General features: G+C 57.5%; 10 protein-coding genes across 10 annotated transcripts; 7 read left to right on the top strand and 3 right to left on the bottom strand.

The window, feature by feature from the left end:
• Nucleotides 1-7: 7 nt before the first annotated feature.
• On the top strand, nucleotides 8-1,015 carry MRET_3524 (endonuclease G, mitochondrial; the record flags this gene model as incomplete). The annotated part of the gene is made up of 1 exon (XM_027630151.1): nucleotides 8-1,015. One exon carries the CDS (start codon nucleotides 8-10, stop codon nucleotides 1,013-1,015), a length of 1,008 nt encoding a protein of 335 aa, XP_027485895.1.
• Nucleotides 1,016-1,554: 539 nt separating this feature from the next.
• Nucleotides 1,555-2,655, top strand: MRET_3523 (PQ loop repeat protein; the record flags this gene model as incomplete). The annotated part of the gene is made up of 1 exon (XM_027630150.1): nucleotides 1,555-2,655. One exon carries the CDS (start codon nucleotides 1,555-1,557, stop codon nucleotides 2,653-2,655), a length of 1,101 nt encoding a protein of 366 aa, XP_027485889.1.
• A 127-nt stretch (nucleotides 2,656-2,782) lies between these two features.
• Nucleotides 2,783-4,903, bottom strand: MRET_3522 (phospholipase A2 activating protein; the record flags this gene model as incomplete). The annotated part of the gene is made up of 2 exons (XM_027630149.1): nucleotides 2,783-2,863; nucleotides 2,891-4,903. 2 exons carry the CDS (start codon nucleotides 4,901-4,903, stop codon nucleotides 2,783-2,785), a joined length of 2,094 nt encoding a protein of 697 aa, XP_027485890.1.
• Nucleotides 4,904-5,412: 509 nt separating this feature from the next.
• MRET_3521 (serine/threonine-protein kinase mTOR) lies at nucleotides 5,413-12,471 on the top strand (the record flags this gene model as incomplete). The annotated part of the gene is made up of 1 exon (XM_027630148.1): nucleotides 5,413-12,471. The coding sequence occupies one exon, from the start codon at nucleotides 5,413-5,415 to the stop codon at nucleotides 12,469-12,471; it is 7,059 nt and encodes a 2,352-aa protein (XP_027485891.1).
• An 87-nt stretch (nucleotides 12,472-12,558) lies between these two features.
• On the top strand, nucleotides 12,559-15,933 carry MRET_3520 (DNA mismatch repair protein MSH6; the record flags this gene model as incomplete). The annotated part of the gene is made up of 1 exon (XM_027630147.1): nucleotides 12,559-15,933. The coding sequence occupies one exon, from the start codon at nucleotides 12,559-12,561 to the stop codon at nucleotides 15,931-15,933; it is 3,375 nt and encodes a 1,124-aa protein (XP_027486000.1).
• A 142-nt stretch (nucleotides 15,934-16,075) lies between these two features.
• Nucleotides 16,076-18,115, top strand: MRET_3519 (catalytic protein kinase domain protein; the record flags this gene model as incomplete). Its single annotated transcript, XM_027630146.1, has 1 exon — nucleotides 16,076-18,115. The coding sequence occupies one exon, from the start codon at nucleotides 16,076-16,078 to the stop codon at nucleotides 18,113-18,115; it is 2,040 nt and encodes a 679-aa protein (XP_027485903.1).
• Nucleotides 18,116-18,219: 104 nt separating this feature from the next.
• On the top strand, nucleotides 18,220-19,056 carry MRET_3518 (mRNA capping protein; the record flags this gene model as incomplete). Its single annotated transcript, XM_027630145.1, has 1 exon — nucleotides 18,220-19,056. One exon carries the CDS (start codon nucleotides 18,220-18,222, stop codon nucleotides 19,054-19,056), a length of 837 nt encoding a protein of 278 aa, XP_027485873.1.
• Nucleotides 19,057-19,311: 255 nt separating this feature from the next.
• On the bottom strand, nucleotides 19,312-20,302 carry MRET_3517 (5'-methylthioadenosine phosphorylase; the record flags this gene model as incomplete). The annotated part of the gene is made up of 2 exons (XM_027630144.1): nucleotides 19,312-20,142; nucleotides 20,180-20,302. 2 exons carry the CDS (start codon nucleotides 20,300-20,302, stop codon nucleotides 19,312-19,314), a joined length of 954 nt encoding a protein of 317 aa, XP_027485875.1.
• A 103-nt stretch (nucleotides 20,303-20,405) lies between these two features.
• Nucleotides 20,406-21,315, top strand: MRET_3516 (tRNA (uracil-5-)-methyltransferase TRM9; the record flags this gene model as incomplete). The annotated part of the gene is made up of 3 exons (XM_027630143.1): nucleotides 20,406-20,491; nucleotides 20,523-20,568; nucleotides 20,593-21,315. 3 exons carry the CDS (start codon nucleotides 20,406-20,408, stop codon nucleotides 21,313-21,315), a joined length of 855 nt encoding a protein of 284 aa, XP_027485874.1.
• Nucleotides 21,316-23,007, bottom strand: MRET_3515 (mitochondrial import inner membrane translocase subunit TIM54; the record flags this gene model as incomplete). The annotated part of the gene is made up of 1 exon (XM_027630142.1): nucleotides 21,316-23,007. The coding sequence occupies one exon, from the start codon at nucleotides 23,005-23,007 to the stop codon at nucleotides 21,316-21,318; it is 1,692 nt and encodes a 563-aa protein (XP_027485969.1).
• Between the last annotated feature and the right edge of the window lie 12 nt (nucleotides 23,008-23,019).

Genomic DNA, 23,019 nt, shown 5'->3' with positions numbered 1-23,019 from the left:
GTTGGTCATGTCGTTCGCTGCTCATGTCGGACTTTTTGCTGGTGGCATTTTGCTAGGAGCTGGAGGTGCTACGCTTGTATCTAAGCGCTTGGCATCGTCATCGTCTGTGCCATCCGTTGAGCCAGTGATACCCGAAAAGCAAGCACCTCTGCAGAAGGCTGTCGTGAAGCCTACATCTGATGCCTTGCAAAAGTCTGGTCATCCGGGCCCGATCGCTGATTTTCTGCGTAGTCAAGCGTATGTGACTGCGTACGACAGACGGTTGCGCCATCCCGTGTGGACTGCTGAGCACTTGACCTCTGAATCGATTCGCAGACCGCCTGGTGCTGAGGTGAACCGCGCCATGTCAGTCTTTACCGAGGACGAGCGTATACCTATGCCTTTCCGCTCGACGAATAGCGACTATTTTGGCTCGGGATACGACCGCGGACACATGGTCCCAGCAGCTGATGCCAAGTCAAGCCAAGCGGCGATGAACGAAACGTTCCTGCTGACCAACATTGCCCCTCAAGTCGGTCCAGGTATGAACCGCGACTATTGGGCACACACGGAAGATTTTGTTCGTCGGCTTACGTCGCAATTTAGTGATCTCTATGTATTTACGGTGCCACTGTATCTTCCGCGACAGTCGTCCGATGGAAAGTGGCGTGTGACGTATGAAGTGATCGGTACGCCTCCAAAAGTATCGGTGCCCACGCACTTTGCCAAGGTAATTTTGGGAACGGGCCATCTGTCGTCAGGTCCCAGCATGGTAGGCTTGGGACAGAGCGGCATGGCGCTGGGAGCCTTTATCATGCCCAACAGTATGATCCCCAACTCGGCCCCTCTTCGCAGCTTTGAAGTGGACGTATCAGCTGTGGAATCGGCCGCGGGACTGACGCTCTTCTCGCCTGCGATCAAGTCTGCGGCTAAGAAGTTGTGTGATACGGTCCAATGTGAGATTATCGTGCGGGACTTTTCGCAGGCGAATAAGAACTTGCCGGCCAAGTCATCACCGCCGCTGCTCACAAAGTAGCTAGCCGAATGATACGCGTTTCTTCTTGGGCTTGGTTTCGTCTCTGGTGACATGGTGCGAGGCACTCGTATGAACTGTGGCCTCCGGCTCTGCGGCTGCCCTGCGTTTCTTTTTGCGTTCGCGTGAGCGTTCACGTCGCTGCTCACGTAGCTGCTCCATGATAGAGATCTTGGACGGCACATGGCTCAGTTTGCGAGTCTCTTCCTTCTTACGTGCGCGTTCCTTGTTGGCTCGTGCAATTGATTCGCGCTTCGCATGATCCTTGTCGAGCACTTTTTGAAACTGAGCGTCTTTTTTATCAACGGCCTGTAGAGATAAAGCCAATACTTTGGAGAGACCTTGGTCCTCTGGGAACGACTTTCGCTTACGTTCTGCCTTGGGAATCGAGGAACGTGCCGGCATGCAAAAAATGGACGTGGGTCGACAAACGGCGTATCACCTCCACTTTCAGGGGGCACGGTGGGCGGGACCCGTGATGAGCCTGGGACGTAGGATCGCTCCGACATTCGACTTGACCACGGGCGTGCCTTGATCTCATCATGAGCACGGACATATGTGAGCTGCCGCCGCACGATGGAATGGCATGGATGCTGTCGTCTGTCGTTTCTGTGGGCATTATTGCCTCGTACATCCCACAGATCGTGCGCATTGTATCTGCACGATCGTCTGTGGGTCTGTCGCCGTGGTTTCTCTTCCTTGGTACGCTTTCCAGCTGGGCAACGATGCTGAATGTGCTCGTGCTGCAATGGCCTGTGTTGTCATGCACGTTCCGCCACTGGTCGCTCCTGGCCATGGAGTATTGGATGGGCGTGATCCAAACAGGTGTGCAACAGCTCATGTTTACCATATTGTTTGCGTGCTTTCTGCGGTACTATCCACTTGACATGCAAGCTCGTCGACGCCGACGCTCGCGCAAACAACGAAAACTGAGCCGCGCACCGGTTCAAGAGGCAGATCTCTCGCTGCTGCGCCCGCCGCCCACGCAGCAGGACTCGTCTGACTCTGACAGCGATGTTGAGTCGTTCCACCACCACATTCATAAGAGCTATGGAGCGGTGGCAGAGTCGGCGAATCCGACGCAGGGGAACCTGGCTTCGCATGCTCACTCTCACGACGCGTACCACAACATTCCCGCACACATGCGCGATATTCTCGAGCGGCACTTGTTGCCCTCAGAGGAGGCGATCCATGGCAGAGTCGGCGCTATGCACGAATACGCTGTGGCCCGTCGTTTGGCGTGGACCGCGGCATGCCTCATTCTGGCCGCGCTAGGTACCAGCGTGGTACTCCTGACAGGCCATGCGCCGCGCGTCCGTACATGGGCCAACGTGCTGGGCGTCGCGGCCAGTGTCCTGACCATGTGTCAGTACGTGCCGCAGATCGTACACACGGCTCGGGCTCGGCTCGTGCGGAGTATGAGCATCACGATGATGTGTATTCAAGTCCCCGGTGCCGCACTGTTCGTCTACGCGCTAGCTCAGCAAGTCGGTGTGGACTGGAGCTCTTTGATGCCGTTCCTGGTAGCTGCCACACTGCAGGGTATTCTTTTGATTCTGTGTATTGTGTTCAAGATGCAGCAGCGTCGTGCGGGCATCGACGACTATGGACAGCACATCGGCGCCGCGGCATTAAGCGCCTAAAGTAGCGAGGTCGGCACACACGTTGTGGATACGAGGCTCCTGGAGCTTGTCGCGCCACGACAGGGCCAACTGCACGGCGTCAGCACGACGTGGAATGGATGCGCTGCATGGAGCGGACAGCTTTGGGTTAATTGTACATACGTACCAGGTTGCCGAGTGCCACGAGCGCTCGATACACACTTTCACTTTCGGATGCGTGCCGTAGGATCTGACGTGTCAGTGGGTAGAAACGTACATCGGTGAGGATATCGAGGAGCAGAGCGGCGTGCTCAAAAGTGGGCCGTGTGACGGCGAGGATCGAGTAGTTGAGGGCGACGGTCGCGAGTGCCGTGTGTCCCGCACGGTTGAGTACATGCCATGGTGGCTGATGCAGCGTCGCCAGCGCCTCGAGTGCCAGTGAAGCCATGGTGGCAGGGCCTTGGGGTGCCACGAATCCATTCGCGAGTGTGCGCAGGGCGAGCATGGCGTTCGCCGGTGCCGAGGGCACATCGCTCGCCTGATCGAGTCCGTCCCAGTCAGCGCCGACCAATGCATCGCTCACGAGCGTCGTCAACGGCTGTGTGCATGCATGCAGGGCGGCTGCGCGAAGCAAGTCGAGGAGCGGGAATCGAGCTGCTAAGGGCCAGGTGCGCAAGAGCTTGCCGAGTATATCCACCGGCATGACACCTGTGCCTTGCTCGAGGGCCGCTACGAGGGCGGCCACCGCCGCCTGGTCGTCGTCAGAGAGTGTGGCACCCGGCACGCTCTGACTGAGTTCGAGCATCTTCGCGTGCGCCGACGCCAGCTGGACGTGCGTAAACGAGAGGAACCTCGTCTGCGGCAGGGTGGCGAGAGGCGCAGGCTGAGCCGGCACATACCGAGACGTACCTGTGTACGGATCCACAGCCTCTGTGGTCGATACGTCCACCACGCCCGTGTTTTTCTCGAGGAAGCGGACGACCTGATCGAGGAACGAGGCCGGCAGTTGATGACGCTCCAAGAACTGACTGGCAGCGACATAGGCGTTGTCCGTCACATTGTACGGCAGCTTGAGAGGCGGCACACCATCTGCGATATCAACATCAAACACGTAGTCGTACGCCTTGCCCTCAAACAGTGTCTTTTGAGACGACGATGCGCCTTCTGTTACTATGCCCGTCGGGATCCACTGCTGCGTATGCGTGCTCCAATGGTACCGCGTCGACTTCGAGCCTTGGCGCACCACAAGCACGTCACCTTCCGAGGCACCGGGCGTCGTATCATGCTCCTCGCACACACGCACGCCCTGGACTTCAGGCGCGCTCAGGGACTGCGTCGCAATATCCGCGGCAAACGCTTCTTGTTCTGGAAGAAGCGCCGCTCTAGCTGCATCGCGAGTGAAGATGGTCACAGTGCCATCGCTCGCGCCACAGGCCATATCCCCGTTCGACAGTGTGCATACACACCACACCGACAAGGCCGGTACGGGCACGAGTTGCGTGAGGGCATCATGCGCCCACACCCGCACGCACCGATCCTCGCCGCTGCTCACGAAACCGTCAGCGAGTGGTGCGAGGGCATACACAAAGGCAGGAAGCGATGCGAACGTCTTGTACGGCGCACCGCCGTGGATCGGGTACAGACGGAGTTGGCCGTCGTTGCCGGCACTCACAAAGGCGGTGTCGGACACGCGTGCGATATCGCGGACTGCCTGAGTTGCGCCTTCAAACACGTACAGCGGCTCTTTCGGCGATGAGATCGACCACAGGCACACCGTCTTGTCTGCCGAAGCGGACAGGATTCGGTCCTCATCGATAGGGAGTACGGACCATACCGAGTGGGAGTGCCCCGCCAGCGTCGCGACGCATTCCCAGTTTTTCCATACGCGTACCGTCGAGTCCCAACTACCGCTCACGATGTAGGCGCTGTGGGTCCGCAGTGAACACACATTGGATGCATGTCCGACCAGGGAGAGGGTCGGTGAGCCACTTACGGACACAGGTCCGTCGGTATCGATGTGGTAAGCGTAAATGAGAGCATCTTGCCCTGCTGTCAAAGCATAGATCCCGGTGTCGTGCACGAAAAAGGCGACGGCATTCACAAACCCGCTGCCATGGTCGAGCACATGCACGTCATGAGTCCCGTCATGTCGACGCACCCAAAGACGAGCGCTCTGGTCACGCGAGCCTGACAGAATCAGCTGTGTCCCATTCGATAGAGTGTGTGAGGCGATAGCACGCACGTCCGACGAATGTCCGTGCAGCCGCGCCGCCAGCACGAAGCGAGACATGGTCGCGAATGACGTCAGTGCGCGTCGATCGCACGCCGTCGCTGCCTGGATGATCACGTGCTACGAACGCCTATGGACCACAGCCCACGCCTTGTCGAGGCATGTAGGACGACCTTCTTACGCCGTTCCACGCAGAGGAACCACGTAATGTGTACTAAGGAGCCCGCCAATCTATCCTGTCTTTCCCTCAGCCATACGTCCACCGAATCGGACGATGTGATGAATAAACAGGAACCATGCAACTCGTGCCTGACACACACTGTGTACTCGGGGACCTGCCTTGCCGTCTATGTGGTGGAAAAGCGCCAACATTGACGCTGGATGGCAGGCGCGGTCGAGGGTGGAGCTGGTTCGAACATCGACCTACTAGGTTCTTGTAACACGTGACGCTCGAGCCACGGGCGGGTGTCGTGGCGCTTGGTCGGCCGCTTCGATACGCCGAGCTGGGACGAACGAGAGCGGCTTGCTGGCAAGCTGGACCGGCCGTGCAGTGCGCGCATTCTCGCACGATGCTACCGTCTCTCACAGGAAACAATAGCGCGTCGGTTGTGTCGCAAGCGATGCAGCCGTCCGGGACGCTGACGCGGATGTTTGAGGACCTTAAGAGCAAGGATAAGGCTGTGCGGAATCATGCAGGCAAGGAGCTCGGCAACTTTGTGTCGTACATGTTGTCCGAGCTCAAGGGAGAGAGGCTGCAGCTCTTTACGAATGAGCTGAACCGTCGCGTCATTGAGCTCTCGCACAGCACCTTATCAGCGAGCAAGTTGGGCGGAATCACGGCGATCGATCACTTTATCGGGCTCGAGAGCGAAGATAATAGCGCGCGCTTGTACCGCTTCTACCAGTACTTGAAGCCGAATCTCCCGTGCTCCGATCCACAGGTCATGATGGCGGCCGCTCGTGTGCTGGGTCGGGTGTCGAAGCATGGCGGCCACTCGCTGGGCGACCAGTTTGTCGAGTTTGAGGTGCAGCGAGCGCTCGACTTTTTGCAGGGAGAGCGCAATGAAAATGGACGCTATGCGGCAGTGCTGATCATCAAGGAGATGGCGCGCAATGTGCCGTACCTGTTCCACACGTATGTGGGCCGTGTGATGGATCATATTTGGGTCGCGTTGCGCGACGTCAAAGTGGGTGTGCGGGAGGCGGCGGCGGAAGCCCTCGGCGCCTGCTTCCAGATCATTTCAGATCGCGAAAAGCAAATGGGCACACAGGCCTATGAGCTCGTGTACGACGACGCCGAGCAGGGTCTGCGTGATCCGGCGATCGAAGTCATCCATGGCAGTCTGCTGGCCATTCTCAAGCTGCTGCGCTATTCGAAGTCGTTTATGCGAACGCGACTGCATCGGGCGTGCGAACTGATTTTGCGCCTGCACCGGCATCGCGATCCGCTCATTCGGCGCACGGTCACGAACCTCATTCCGGTGCTGGCCGCGTACGACCCGCAGTACTACGCTGAAGAGCACCTGAGTCCAGTGATGAGCACGCTGATTGAGCAGCTGCGCCGCGAGCGCGACCGCTCGACGAAAGAGGCGTGGGGCGACACGCTGGAAGCCGTCGGTCTCGTGGCCATGGCGATGGGCGATCGCATGGAGCCGTACGTCGATGCGATTATGCAGTGTGTGCGAGACAGCCTGATCCAGCGCGGGAAGAAGCATGCGCTGCCAGAGACGCCTGTGTTTTTCTGCTTGGGCCACATGGCTCTCGCTGTGGGGCCGCGCATCGAGGGCGATGTCCACGACATGCTGGACATGATGTTTGGCTGTGGCCTGAGCACGGCGCTGGTCTCGGCGTTGGAAAAGATTGTGCATGCGATTCCTGCTCTGTTGCCGATCGTGCAGGAGCGCTTGCTGCACATGCTGTCGCAGATCCTGATCGGCGTGCCGTATCGCCCGCTGGGTGCGCCCGTGCCGCGTCGTGGCGGCGTGCCGCCGCCTGTCATTCACGTCGCGCCAGATGCGCGGGCGATGGAGACGATCACGATTGCGCTGCAGACGCTCGGCAGCTTTGACTTTTCCGGGCATATTCTGAGCGAGTTTGTGCGTGCGTGTACGCTGCCGTACCTGGAGCTCGACGCGAAGGAGGTGCGGAAGGCGGCGGCTGTGACGTGTGCGCACATGTTTGTCAACGATCCGATCTGCTACCAGACGTCCATGCATGCGATCGAGGTGTTCAATGACGTGTTGGACAAGCTGATCATGGTCGGCATTGCCGATCCGGATGCGGAGCTCCGGCTGACGGTGCTGAGTGCGCTGGACGAGCATTTCGACCGGCACCTCGCGCAGACCGAGTATATTCGCTCGATGTTCATGGCGCTGAACGACGAGGAGTTTGGCGTGCGCGAAGTCGCGATCGGGATCCTCGGTCGGCTGGCGAAGCACAACCCTGCGTATGTGATGCCGTCGCTGCGCAAGGTGCTGATTCAGCTGCTGACGGGCCTGGAGTATGCGAACGTGGCGCGGCACAAGGAGGAGGCGGCGCGTCTTCTCACGGGCGTCGTGCGGGCGCTGCAAGGGCTGGTCAAGAGCTACGCCCTGACGATCCTGCAGGTGCTCTTGCCCAAGGTGCGTGATCCGCATGCGAGTGTGGCGGCGCGCGTGATCGAGTGTATCGGAGAGCTGGCGCGTGTAGCGGGCGAGGAACTGGCGCCGCTGGTCGATGAGCTCGTGTCGCTGATGGTGACGCAGCTCTCGCGCGGCTCGGCGCATGCGTCCGTGGCGCGGCGCGATGCGGCGCTCAAGACGCTGGGCCGGATTGCCTCGAACACGGTCCACGTCGCGAATCCGTATCTGCAGTATCCGCGGCTGCTCGGCGGGCTTGTCAAGATCCTCAAGGGCGAGCAATCGGTGCCTGTGCGGCGCGAGACGATTCGCGTGCTGGGCATCCTGGGAGCGCTGGATCCGTATCGACACAAGCTCCTGGAGAACAGCTTGGACACGGTCGTGTCGGGGGGCGATGCGCAGACGGATCTCTTTGAGCTCGCGACGCTGATTGGCACATCGACGGACGAGTACTACCAAAACGTCGCGATCGAGGCGCTGATGGCGATTCTGCGCGATCCCGCTCTGTCCGTGCACCACCATGCCGTGATTGAGGCGGTCATGTACATGTTCAAGACGCAGGGCCTCAAGTGCGTCGCGTTCCTGCCGCAGATTGTGCCGGCGTTTTTGGGCGTGCTGCGTACGTGTGCGGGGGGAGGTCTGAGTGAGTTTTACTACCAGCAGCTGGCGATTCTGATCAGCATTATCAAGCAGCACGTCCGCAACTACCTGCACGATATCTTTGAGCTCGTGCAGGCGGACTGGAATCCGAATTCGTCGATCCAGCTCACGATCGTCGCGCTGATGGAGTCGGTGGCTCGTGCGCTCGAGGGCGAATTCAAGGCGTACCTCCCGCTCCTGCTGCCGCATCTGCTCCAGACGCTCGAGGGCGAGATCACGCCGAAGCGCACGCCGACGCTCATGCGCATGCTGCAGGCGTTCTATGTGTTTGGCGCGAACCTCGAGGAGTACATGCACCTGGTCCTGCCCGTGCTGGTGGGCCTGTTTGAGCGCACAGACGCGCCGCTCCCGCTGCGGCGCGCGGCGATCGTGACGGTCGGGCAGCTGTCGCGCAAGGTCAACTTTGCCGATCACGCGTCGCGCATCGTGCATCCGCTCGTGCGTGTGCTGCACAGCGGCATCGTCGAGCTGCGCACGCCCGTGCTCGACACGCTCACGGCGCTCGTCTTTTTGCTGGGGCCCGTGTACCTGACCTTTGTCGCGGTGGTCAACAAGCCGATGGTGCACCACCGCATCCAGCACCCGCGGTACCAGCAGGCCATCGCCTGCCTCGTGCGGGGCGAGGCGCTGCCGCCTGAGCTGCTGCCGCCCGACACGCTCGCGCTCGACAAGGCCGATGAGGCGCCGCTGGCCGAGGCGTCGAAAATGGCCGTGAATCAGCTGCACCTCAAGGCGGCGTGGGACACGTCGCGCGTATCGACGGCGCAGGACTGGCGCGAGTGGCTGCGGCGCTTGGCCGTCGAGATGCTGCGGGAGTCGCCGTCGCATGCGCTGCGTGCGTGCCGCAGCCTGGCCGAGGTGTACCATCCGCTGGCGCTCGAGCTGTTCAACGCGGCGTTCGTGTCGTGCTGGGTCGAGCTGCTGGACACGTACCAGGAGAGTCTTGTGCACGCGATCGAGACGGCGCTCGACGCGTACGACATCCCGGACCAGGTCGTGCACATCCTGCTGCAGCTCGCCGAGTTTATGGAGCACGACGACAAGGCGCTGCCGATCAGCATACGCCTGCTGGGCGACCGCGCCTACAAGTTCCACGCGTATGCCAAGGCGCTGCACTACAAGGAGGTCGAGTTTATGGCCGAGCCGTCGCCGCAGCTGGTCGAGCTGCTGATTGACATCAACACCAAGCTGCAGCAGGGCGATGCGGCGTTTGGTGCGCTGACGTATGCGCGTGAGCACATGGACATTACGCACCACGAGGAGTGGTACGAGAAGCTGCATCGGTGGGAAGAGGCCCTCGCGGCGTACGAGCGGCGCGCCGTCGAGCAGCCCGATGCGCAGGAGATCGTGTTTGGCAAGATGCGCTGCCTGCATGCGCTCGGCGAGTGGGAGCACCTCACGGAGCTCGTGCAGGCCAAGTGGCCGACGGCCGGGGCCGAGGGGCGCCGCCAGATGGCGCCGCTCGCGACGGCGACCGCGTGGTCGTTTGGGCAGTGGGACATGATGGACGAGTTCATCGCGGCCATGCGCCCCGAGTCGAGCGAGCGCTCCTTCTACCGCGCCGTGCTGGCCGTCCACCATGGACAGCGGCACCAGACGAAGCGGCTCATTGCGCGTGCGCGCGACGCGCTGGACACGGAGCTCACGGCGCTGGTGAGCGAGAGCTATGCGCGTGCGTACGACCTCATGGTGCGGACGCAGATGCTCTCGGAGCTGGAGGAGGCGCTCGCGTACAAGCTCGACTATGCGGACCAGCCCGACCGCCAGGCGACGATGCGCACGATCTGGATGAAGCGGCTGCAGGGCTGCGAGCTGGACGTCGAGGTGTGGCAGCGCATCCTGAGCGTGCGGAGCATTGTGCTCACGCCCGCCGACGACATGGACACGTGGATCAAGTTTGCGAACCTGTGCCGCAAATCGGGGCGCATGGTGCTCGCGGAAAAGACGCTCAACTCGCTGCTCGGCCCCGATGCGCAGGCGATGGACGCGCCGCTCGCGGGGCCGCGCGCGCCGCCGGCGGTCATCTACTCGCATCTCAAGTTCATTTGGGCGTGCGGCGCGCGCACCGAGAGCCTGAGCTACCTGCGCGACTTTACGCTGCATCTCGCCGACGACCTCGGCATGGCCACGGTCGATGGCGACGACCGGCTCGTCCTGCCCGACGTGCGAGCCTCGCCGCGCCTCGCCGACTTTGCGAAGCTGCTCGCGCGCTGCTACTTCAAGCTCGGCGAGTGGCAGGTCGCGATGAACGAGGAGTGGGTCGCCGACGACTCGTGCGACGTGATTCGCTCGTACCAGCGCGCAACCGAGCTCGACCGCGAGTGGTACAAGGCATGGCACGCGTGGGCGCTCGCCAACTTTGACGTCATCACGCACCACGAGCGGCACGGCGTGGCCATTCCGTTCCACGAGGTCGCGGCGAGCATCGTGCCGAGTGTGCATGGCTTCTTCCGCTCGATTGCGCTCGCGAGCGGCAACTCGCTGCAGGACACACTGCGCCTGCTCACCCTGTGGTTCAAGTTCGGGCACCTCGAGCACGTCGCCGACGCCGTGCGCCAGGGCTTCAGCACCGTCACCGTCGATACGTGGCTCGAGGTCATCCCGCAGATGATCGCGCGCATCAGCGCACCGTCGCCGCGCGTCCGCCGCCTCATCCACCACCTCCTGTCGGACGTCGGCACGGCGCATCCGCAGGCGCTCGTTTACCCGCTGACCGTCGCGACCAAGTCGCCGTCGCCCGTGCGCATGCAGGCGGCGATGGGCATCATGGACACGATGCGCGAGCACAGCCCCGTGCTCGTCGAGCAGGCGCTGCTCGTCAGCAACGAGCTGATCCGCATCGCGATCCTGTGGCACGAGATGTGGCACGAGGGTCTCGAGGAGGCATCGCGTCTGTACTTTACCGAGCACAACATCGAGGGCATGTTTGCGACGCTCGGACCTCTGCATGATCTGCTCGAGCGCGGCCCCGAGACGCTGCGCGAGACGTCGTTTGCGCAGACGCACGGGCGCGACCTGAACGAGGCACGCGAGTACGTGCGGCGGTACCGCCAGTTCGGCGAGATCAACGACCTGAATCAGGCCTGGGATCTGTACTACCACGTGTTCAAGCGCATCACCAAGCAGCTGCCCGCCTCGAACTCCGTGCAGCTGGCCCTGCAGTACGTCTCGCCGAAGCTGCTGGCGATGCGCGATCTGGAGCTCGCTGTGCCAGGCACATACGTGAGCGGCCAGCCCATCGTGCGCATCACGCAGTTTGAGCCGATCGTGCTCGTCATTTCGTCCAAGCAGCGCCCGCGCCGCCTCAAGATCCGCGGCAGCGACGGCCGCACGTACCAGTACCTGCTCAAGGGCCACGAGGACATGCGGCAGGATGAGCGCGTCATGCAGCTCTTTGGGCTCGTCAATACGCTGCTGTCCATCGACACCGAGTCGTACAAGCGCCGCCTCAGCCTGCGCCGCTTCCCCGTCATTCCCCTGTCGCCCAACACCGGCATGCTGGGGTGGGTCGCTAACTGCGACACGCTGCACATGCTCATCAAAGAATACCGCGAGCAGCACAAGATCCTGCTCAACATCGAGCACCGCCTCATGCTCCAGATGGCGCCCGACTACGACAGCCTCACCGTGCTGCAAAAGGTCGAGGTGTTCCAGTACGCGCTCGACAACACTCCCGGTCAGGACTTGTACCGCGTCCTGTGGCTCAAGTCGCGCTCATCCGAGGCATGGCTCGAGCGCCGCACCGCGTACATGCGCTCGCTCGCCACCTCCTCGGTCGTCGGCTACATCCTGGGTCTCGGCGACCGACACCCCTCCAACCTGCTGCTCGACCGCAACTCGGGCGAAATCGTCCACATCGACTTCGGCGACTGCTTCGAGATCGCCTGCCACCGCCCCAAGTTCCCCGAAAAAGTGCCATTCCGTCTCACGCGCATGCTCATCAAGGCCATGGAAATCGGCGGCATCCAGGGCACCTTCAAGGTCACCGCGGAAAACACCATGCGCGTGCTCCGCGATAATCGCGAGAGCGTATTGGCCCTCCTCGAGGCATTCGTGCACGATCCCCTGATTTCGTGGCGCCTCGTCACCGACGCCGATGCCGAGCAACGCGCCCCCGACGCTCACGAGCACGAACACGAATGGTCCGGCGAAATTCGCGGCGTCGAAGGCGAGGCACGCAATCAGCGCGCGCTCGAAGTCGTCCGCCGCATTCAAAACAAACTCACAGGCCGCGACTATGACCCCACCACCCCCCTCAGCGTGCCCGAGCAGGTCGATCGCCTCATCCAGGACGCCACGTCCGTCGAGAACTTGTGTGTCGCCTTCATTGGTTGGTGCGCGTTTTGGTAAATAGGTCGTCGTACGCCCCCCACAATCACGTGCACGAACACAACGCGCCGCGCGTCGCGCCCTCTTTGTTCGCGACGACCGACACCCATGAGCGGCGGCGCGAAGCAAACGTCCTTGTTAGGCTTTTTCAGCAAGGCGCCCAAGCCTGCTGCCGCGCCACCACAGCCAGAGACATCTCCCTCGACGCCCCCGCCCACGTCCCAGGATGCGCCCTCTTCCCAGCACGCGTCGCCCTCCGCCACCAAGCACGCGTCGTCCCCCCCGACGCCACCGCGTCCGGCGAAACAGGCGCGCACCTCCCCCTCGCTGACACCCCCGCCATCGTCGTCCCCCGCTCCAGGTCGCCGCCGCGCGGCGCGTCGCGTCAACTACGCCGAGCCACGCGCCGGGTCGGACGACGACGACGACGACGACGGCGACGACGAGCCTTCCGAAGACGACTTTGTCATGTCCGACGCGTCGTCTGACAGCTCCGATGAGGTCAGCGCAGCAGAGAGCGAGGAACCCTCGACCGCCGACGACGCCTCCGACGAGGACGACGTCGTCGCCTCACCACCCCCACCTCGGACCAAGGCACCCAAGCCAGCAGACGCACCAGCGGCGCCAGCGGCGCCCACGCCGTCGTCCGTCTCTTTCTCGCACCTCACCAAGGCCGAGAAGCGCGTCCAGGAAGAAAAACGCAAGCGCATCGAGAATGAACAGGCATACGACTTTCTCCTGGATGTGCGAGATAAGGACATGAACCGCCCCGGCGATCTCCATTACGATAAACGCACGCTGTACATTCCCCCTAGTGCATGGAAATCGTTCACGCCTTTTGAAAGACAATTTTGGGAAATGAAGCAGAACCATTGGGATACCGTGCTTTTTTTTCAAAAGGGCAAGTTTTACGAACTGTACGAAGAGGATGCCATCATCGGCCATCGAGAATGCGACTTGAAGCTCACAGATCGCGTAAAGATGAAAATGGTCGGTGTGCCAGAGGCCTCCTTCGATATGTTCGCCACCAAGCTCTTGGCTCTGGGGTACAAGGTCGGACGCGTAGACCAATGTGAGACGGCCGTCGCCAAGGGCATGCGCGACAAGTCGCGTGGAAGCGGACCGGATATTGTGCGTCGCGAGCTGCGCCATGTCGTGACGAGCGGCACGATTGTCGACGGAAGCGTACTGGCTGACGAATTGAGCAGCTACTGCATGAGTATCAAGGAGCACGTCCGCTCTGATGGCCTATCCGAGTTTGGCATCTGCACCCTCGACGCCGCCACCGCCGAGTTCCGATACATGACATTCGTCGACGATGCCGTGCTGTCACAACTCGAGACATTGCTGCGTTCTCTACGCATCAAGGAAGTCTTGCATGAAAAAGGGGTCATGTTGCCTTCCACGCTGCGCTTGATCCGCAACACGGTGCCCACCACCTGCCAAATTACCATGCTCAAGCCTGATACCGAATTTCTCGACGACATCTCGACGCGCGGTCGACTGGCCCACTTGTTTGATACAATCCCAGAAGGTCTTGCCCCTCTCGTGGAAAAGGGCGGCTGGGCCTTGTCAGCGCTCGGTGGCCTCTTATGGTACCTCGAGCAGCTGCATCTCGATGTCGACTTGTGCGCTAGCGGCAACTTTGCCGAGCGCAGCGCTCCAGCTGATACGCAGCAAGGCACGCTGATTCTGGATGCCAAGTCCTTGCTGCACCTGCACGTTCTGCAAAATGATGAGGGCACGGATGAGGGCACACTGCACCGTCTTTTGAATCGGTGCATCACGCCTTTTGGACGGCGTCTTTTTAAAACCTGGCTTGCGTCACCCCTATGCAACGCAGATGCCATCAATGCGCGTCTAGATGCGGTGGACGACTTGTGCGCAAATCCTGCATGGACTGATGCATTTGAGACTTTTGCCAAAGCCCTACCCGATCTGGAACGCCTTCAGTCGCGTGTAGCGGCAGGCAAGTGCCGTCCTCGCGACTTTTTGCTCGTCCTACGTGCCTTTGCTCGCTTCGGCAATGCGAAGGACGAACTCTTGTCCCTCTCGTCCACATTTGCTTCCGGTATGCTCAAAGCATGCTTGCAGGCATGGCCTGATGTGGCTGCATTGGCTCAGACGTTGCGCAGTCACTTTAACTCCAACGACGACGGCTCTTTTACGCCGGTGCACGGCGAATCAAAGGCGTATGATGCTGCCGTCGAAGGCGTGCATGCTGCCGAGGCGCGTCTTGATGAAGAGAAGGACCGATGTATATCGGAACTTGGACTCTCCAAACGCGACGCCGGATGGAAGCATGTGGGCACGAACGAGATTTACCAGCTAGAGGTGCCTGCTCGCACCAAAGTCCCTGCACCATGGATTCTCATGAGCCAGACCAAGGCATGCAAACGATACTACACGCCACGAACGCGTGAATTAATCCGGCAACTGAAAGAAGCGCGCGAGACCCGTTTGGCTGCGCTCAAACAGTTCCAGGAGGAGGTGTACCTCCTCTTCCGTCAGGATCTTTCTTCGTATGCACGCGCTGTACGTACCGTTGCACAGCTCGACTGCCTTTTGAGCCTGGCCAAGAGCTCCATGGCCCTCGGTATGCCATCATGTCGTCCAGAGCTGGTTCAACACGATGCGGCGCTGTTTTCATTTACGCAACTGCGACATCCATGTATGGCACCCAGCGTACTCACAGGCGCAACTGAGTTCATTCCGAACGACATTGCGTTGGGCGGTCAGGCCGAGGACGTGATGGTTCTTACAGGCGGAAACATGGCCGGAAAGAGTACGACGGCACGCACGGCAGCAACGGCCGTGATTCTGGCGCAGCTTGGATGTTATGTTCCGGCTGAACACGCACGCATTGCGCCGGTTGACAGAATTGCATCGCGCATGGGCGCGAACGATCAACTCTTCCGCGGACAATCGACGTTCATGGTCGAAATGTTAGAGGCGTCAAAGATTTTGCGAGAGGCCACACCTCGATCACTCGTGATCATGGATGAGCTTGGCCGCGGCACGTCAACATTCGATGGCCAGGCGATCGCATACGCGGTATTATACCACCTGGTCGCCCGGACTCAGTGCCTCTGCTTCTTCATGACACACTATACAACGATGGCTCAGAGTCTCGATACATACCCGCGCCTCGCAAACCGGCACATGGAAGTGCGGGTCGACGACGAGTACAAAAACGTCGTGTTTACGTACCGACTTGTGCCTGGCATTGCCGAATCATCGTACGGCACACAGGTCGCACAGATTGCCGGTGTACCGTTGTCCATCTGCACGAAAGCCTCAGAGGTGTCGCGCCAGTTCTGGCACGATGCCCAAAAACAGCATGCTCAGCGCGCTCACTGCGCTATACCACTCGATGCATTGGCCGACTTTGCGCACCTCGTTACCTTGGGCCGCAGCAAGCCACAGGTACCTCCACCTTCGTGGGCGTTGGTGACACAGGCCATCATGTCTCGGGTGCCCTGAGCGTCAGAAATAGGTGGAGCTGTAGATCAGCGCGTCTCGCTGGAAAAAAAATGGCGCCCTATCGAATGTGGAGCTCTCGGCCGGCCCCTCTTGGCGGCCATCCTGTGCCCCTGCTCGACGAGCCCCCACCACGGCAGTATCGATGGATCCGGCCCGCTCCCCCGCCATACGCGGTGGCTTACCGGATCGCGTAAGATCAGAATCTTCTAGAATGGGCTCGGATACTTTTTCTGTGCCACCGTGTGTTGACGTATCATCGCCTCCCATGGAAAGTGGATCGTCGAGCCTGTCTACACTGAGTCGGCAAGGTCTGGGTTTGGATCCTATACCTGGCTTTTCTGACTTGGACACGGGTGACACATGGGTGTACCCATTCAGTGCATCAAACTATTTGAAAAAGTCCAATTCTATACGCAGTGTACGCAGCCTGAATGACTTTGAGGGCAAATCGATGACGCCACTCCCAAGTCCTCTCATTCCTTCGCAAGAGCCTTCGGAAAAAATGGAAATGCGTCCCAAGGATTCCAAAACAGATGCTTTCTTCAACACCACGCCGTCAGTGCTCACTCCTCCCAAGCCCCCTCAAAGCATTGCACGAAGCGCAAGCAGTCGCACCGCTGCTAAAACAGACAAAAGCATGGCGCTAGAAGTCACAAGGCGCCGACAACGCGCCGTGAGCTCCCCACAACGGTTCGACGATAACAACAGTGCGTCTCTCTCACCCCAAAAGAATGGCCTATTGACGGCACCCGGAGAATCGAGCGCCTATAACTCGCTTACGCCACATTTCTCTGCACACCACCATGGCATGACGTCGCTAGAGTCAAAAGCTAGTTCACGGCACATGCATGGACCATCAATACACATTAATCCAGACAGTATTAACCCTTGCAGTGACGAACCGGGAATATCACCGCAAGACGACGAGCCAAACAAAGTGAATAAACAGCTGCTAAAGTCGATTGATTTTGTCACAGAGGATGAGGATGAGCAGGCGGGAAAGGTTGGACCGTATAAAATTATTTCACTTCTGGGCACGGGTGCATTTAGCAAAGTCCTTCTTGCGAAGCCCAATGATGGCTCCAGCAGTGTGTCCGTGGCGCTCAAAATGATTGCTTGCGAGCCTTGGAAAGTGGATGAGAGAATGCGTGTGAGTTGGGTTCGTGAAGCAGAGACTCTCAAACGCATTTCACATCCTAGTATTGTTAATTTTCTCCGCGCATTTCGCACGCCTAAACACTATACACTCGTGTTGGAAGCTGTGCCAGGTGATGAGCTTTTTGAGCTTCTTTCACAACATCATGCGCAGGTATCGCAACGCGAATGGCTTGTGCGGCGAATTTTCGGCGAGCTGGCCAATGCTGTGCACTGGATGCACAGCATTCATCTCGTTCATCGTGACATTAAATTGGAAAACATTATGCTGACTAGAAAATTGTTTGCCTCTGGATCTTCCTTGGCACCTTGGACACTTGGGTCCACACCATTGATAAAAATTACGGATTTTGGACTAGCACGATTTGTCAAGGAAGGCCAGTTGCTTGAAACTCGGTGTGGCTCCGAAGAGTACGCTGCACCCGAATTGATTTTGGGGAAAATGTACGATGGTTGTAAAACGGATATTTGGGCTATGGGTGTTGTTCTGTACGCAATGATAACGGGTGCAATACCATTTTTGTCCCCTGGTCCACAAGAAACAACAGAATCTAGTCATAATTCTTTCAAGGACTCAAGGGAGCGAAATGACCGCGCATATACCGATAGTGGCCGTGAACGCAAAGCGCATCTCCTTCGCATTGTTAAGTGTGATTTGCATTGGCCTGAAAAGATCAATAACACGTGTCAGGATGTCCCTTCAGATGGTGAGAAATGGGATTTCGAGCCTTCAAATCGACTTGTTACGCCCCCCGCACAACGTATAATCACCCGCTTTCTTCGACGCGATCCTATCAAGCGGGTATCCTGTCGTGAACTATGGCATGATCCATGGTTCTTATATGGCAGTTTTGCGCCGCCTAATACCTTTGTTCCTGCACCCTACAATGATTCTATGATGCTCTGTTCAGCACAAGAAGCGAGTGCTAATTTCTCTTCGATTCCATTGCCGTATTTCCCTGAAGATCCTCGCGGGAAAAAATGGCTCGAAATGAATGCCAGCAGTACGAGATGCACAGACTCTTAATTTATCACGACGCTTCGTAGAGCTTGTAATATAGAAAGGTTTGAACCTGTTTAGTCAAGTGGAGCAAAGGTACATTGTCTCCCTTTGCCCATATTATCAACGCCATGGCGCCTCTGACGTCGCGCTCCATCTTTGGCACTGATCCTGTCGACGAGTTTGCAAGTGGGATTGCCGATTGGATATGGGAGAATAGTCAAGGTCATGAAGCTCTCGAGATTGAGGCTAAGATTGGCGTCATGATTGACAAGAGTACCAATGCTCGGATACGGTTGCCGATTTATACTGAAGCGATCGTCAACATGAACGAGATCAACGCGAGATTTGAAAGCAATATGTCAATGAAACAACATCAGATTTATAATAAACTTTTGAACGATTTGGTCGCGTACAGCGCGCAAAACCTCCCTCAGAATGAGCATATGGCTTATCAACACCGCAAAGAGACAGACACTTTTTATGATGAAGTTTCAGAAATCACCGGCCAAAGAGAGCATATACGTGTGACGCGTGATACTCGAACGAAAGAGATTGTGCCAAATGGTGTTGTGAAGAAGACGCGTATCGCAGATCTTAATGTATTTTGTCCTACTCAGCCATTTGATTACCGGATCAGTATCAATATCGAAACACCCATGTACCTGCCACAAAGCATGAGCCATCCTACTTTTTCGCGTGAAAAAGACCGTTTGTCATACATTCAGCAAAATTTTAGCATTGATCTTACTCAAGTCATTGAAGCGAACCGTCCAAGCGAGCCATTGCATGAACTTGAAATTGAAATTCGCGATGTAAACTATCTTATGCATTTGGCCAATGAAGCACAGCAAATAAAAGGTGAATCAGATCGAGTCTGGACTCAGTTTGAAGATCATGTCCTCGTTTTGCTAAACAACATTCGCCTTTTGATTCGAAATCATGACTTCGGATCGGGAGGGAGATGAACTATAACGTAAGGGTTTATATCAGTAAAATAGGGGTTTACTGGCTACGCTTGAGACGAGATGGCCGAGTGGTCCAAGCGACCGCCTACTGTACGCCACATTGGTACGGTTTCGAAGTGACTGGGTTTTGCCCGCGTAAGCTCAAATCTCATTCATGCACTTCGAACACTTCACATTTATCAAGTTGCACGGTCCAAATCAACATGTGCTGAGCGCCAAAGACATTCTAAGCGTTGCTGCATCTACGTTTGATTGTTACTGAGGATACCATGGCAGAATGTAACGCAGGCGCTGCTTAACTTCCGTCGACAGATGATCAGGATTGGTCATGATGTTAGACTTCATGCTTCCATGCATTTTGGTGAAGAAATGCGAATCATCGTTGCCCACCAGAGAACTAACCTCGTCGATAAGCGCCATTGTGACGACTTGGGAAGCTTGTGCATTCGCGTGAAGACTCTTGATAACCTCAGCGACGTCAACAGTCTCGGAACTCTCGCGCCACGCGTCATAGTCTGTAGCCGTAGCGATGAGTACATAGCTAAGCTCAGCTTCGCGAGCGAGCTTTGCTTCAGGGAGAGCAGACATGTTGATGATGTCACCCCCCCATTGACGGTACATGTTGGATTCAGCACGCGTTGAAAACGCGGGGCCCTCCATACAAACGACCGTCTTATTGCTGTGCACTTTGACGTCGGGCGAGTGGTTCTTGAGTGTATCGCGCACAATGTTTTCAACAATTGGAGAAAGGTTCCTGTCAAACGGGTCACCGAATGGTGCGTGTGCAATGACACTGTGTTCCTTTCCCTCACCGAAGTAAGAAGAGCGACGAATACCTTTGGTGCGGTCAATAATTTGCGAGGGAATCACAAAGTCCTTGGGAGCAATTTCCTCACGAAGCGAGCCAACAGCTGAGAAGGCAAGAATGGCACGAACACCGAGGTGTTTCAGAGCGGCAATGTTAGCTGTTGACGGGACGTGCGAAGGCGAGATGGAGTGCAGCGTTCCGTGTCGTGCGAGAAAGGCAACGAGAGTGCCAGTGGCTGTGCGACCAATGGAAATAGGGCACGATGGGTAGCCCCATGGCTGGAGAATATTAGACAAGGCGTTTGACCGGACGTACCGTTTCAGGATTCACAACATCAATGATCTCGATGCCATCAAGTTTGTAGAGACCTGAACCACCGATCACACCAACTCGGATAGGCAGGCCGCCCCAAGCGATCTTGGGTGCTCTCATCGACATGATGCCGGAAGGAACTGTTTGGACCGAGGTGACAGACTCTATGTGCGCGCCCGTGTGGAGGTTCCGACCACATGGATCGGATACGCTTTACATACGCGACCAAATGGCACGCGCGTCGCAGACAGTCCGAGTGACAGCAGCTCTAGAAGCATCAGATTCTGCTGGTTATGAACAAGAAAATGTACATGCGTGTGTATTATATCTGAAAACTAATGAACAGAGTATATGATGTGATTGCTGGACATTTCTCAAGTACCCGGTACAAGGTATGTCTTGGCTAGCTGACGCAGCCATGGCCTCTCGTTTCAGACTTCTTCGATTCGTTACCAGCAGGCAGCGTGGGGGTAGATTTGGGCTGTGGAAATGGCAAGTACTTGCATCTTCGTTCGGCCTTGGGATCTGGGGAAGCTACCAAAAATAGTCTTGTCACGCTTGGCTCAGATCGATGTTTGCCCTTGATCCAAGCTGCTCAGCACAATTTTCCTCAGAATCCACCGACACGCTTGATACAAGAAGTAGCTGTGGCGGATGCTCTGTGTAGCGGGTATCGTGGTGGTGTATTTGATTATGCGTTGAGCATCGCTACTATTCACCATTTTTCTACACCAGAACGGAGAAGACACGCGATTGAAGAGCTCATCCGACTTGTTAAGCCCGCTCCGGAAGGTTTGGTCGGTACGGGACGGGGATGTGGCCGTTTCATGGTGTACGTATGGGCGTTTGAGCAGCGTGGCGCAGGTCGGCGATTATTCGATGCACAGTTAGCTGGGCATGGTGATGCGACAAAGGCACAAGATGTCCTTGTGCCGTGGGTACGGACAGCACAACACACAGATGATCAGAAACAAGACGTCCATCACCGATACTATCACCTTTTCAGAGAGCATGAACTAGATGAACTTGTGAACGATGCAGCGCAGCATTACGCAGACACAGGTATACACGTCGTAAAGGAGACAGGCGGCTGGGAAAAGGGAAACTGGTGGGGTGTGTGGCGCGTCGTCCAGCGCTGACTAGGAGGCAGTTTCTGCTGCTTTTTCTGCGGTTTGCTCAGGTGTGGTAGCTGCATCCGATGACACTTCCTGCGGTTGCTCTTTGCGAGGTATGCGTTCGTCATCGGGACGATCACGGAGCACCCGCAGCGATCCACGCCAGCTTTCGTCCCATTCCACACCGGCGTGAGGGTCAAGAATTTTGAATCCCTGTTCAGTGTTGCGCCACATTTGCTCCTTGTCGAATCGCTGGCTTCGCAGTTCAATTTCGCTTTTCGGCATATCGCGCTTTTCGGCTTTAGTTGGCTCACGAATTCCTCGGGCAATCTCACGAGATGCTTTCAATTCCGTGCGCAGCTCATTGTAATAGTTTTCGCGCCAACGCTTAACGTTTTCGAGTGTCTTTGAAAACGAATTGGGGTAGAACGACTCTTCCTCAAGACCCCAATCTAAATCGTTTCCTTGCGGCGGTTCACGAGAGATCGTGCCCGGATCACCTGGATTAAATTCACGCGCATCATTCTTTGTACCTAGAACAATGCGCAAACCTGCTTCGGCGCCCCGACGCACATCTTCGCGGCGATAAAAGAAGCGAGCAATGCGGCGTGGGATGTTGACGAATCCAACCAAATTGGTGAAGTCGACGAAACAGATAGGTGGCTGCGCTGGGATAGGCGATACGGGCGGTAGACTTTGCTCGGACGGGGAGACTTCGGTCGCTTTGATTCGCGCCGCGACGGGCTGTGTGGAACCCAATGGTGAGAGTGAACGGCCTTGGAGTGACTGAAGACCAATTTGCGTTGGGAGTGCAAAACCCTGTCCTGGTGTAGCAGTCACTGAAGACGCAGCAGGTTCGTCAATGTTGTCAATTGTGCTTGAAGAGTCGATTCCAGGCTCCTCTGGTTCCTCTTCAAAAGCACCGTCTTCACTTAGCTCCGATGCGAGCTTCTCGCTGTAGTCGACGGGCTTGGCGGGTATACTCGAGCCCCATCCTTCTTTAAGTGCCCATGCCCACTCTTTGAGGGCTGGACGACCGACTAGTACAACAGCACCTTCCAATTCACGCTGTAAGAACTGCGCTGGCGAAAGCGTGGTGGGAAGAGACGTGCCGGCGACGGTATTAGTCGTCCATGGCTCCAGTCCAGCGAGGTTCCGACGGCGATCATGAATTCTATTCCGGAGCTCGCGCGCAAGATTACCATAGCTCGTGCCACTCAATATTTCATAGTCCACAGCGGCGGCAACGAGAATCGGCTTAACATACCGTTTAAAATATATCGTGCCAACATCGTAGTTATCGTCGCCGGGGTACTTGGCGGTGTAAACTAGCACCTTGCGTGGCTGTTCAAGAGGGTGCATAGAGTGTTCCGACAGACCACGAACACGGTCTTTGTATTCTTCCAAAATTTTTTTGCATTGTCGTCGGTCGTCGTAATACAAATATCCAACGGCTGCAACAGATGCCAAAAAAATGCACCAGTTGCGAGATGGTAGACGCGGTTTCCATGCAAGTACACTCTCGGGAATACCCATCCATACAAGGGGACGTAAAGAGGGCGGAACCGAACGCTTCGGTTGCGCCGGTGCTTTAGTCTCCGTCGACATCGAGTCAAGAATGATTAAACACCTCAAGAATGAAAACGTCCAATTTTTTGGCGACTTTTCCTCAAGCTTGTCCAACCACTGCTTACAAATTCCACCAAAGTGCTCCATTCTTGGCTGGCT

The sequence above is a fragment of the Malassezia restricta genome, chromosome VI (genome assembly GCF_003290485.1).
Source record: "Malassezia restricta chromosome VI, complete sequence".
NCBI lineage: Eukaryota > Fungi > Basidiomycota > Malasseziomycetes > Malasseziales > Malasseziaceae > Malassezia > Malassezia restricta.
This window is presented reverse-complemented; position numbering and strand designations above follow the sequence as displayed.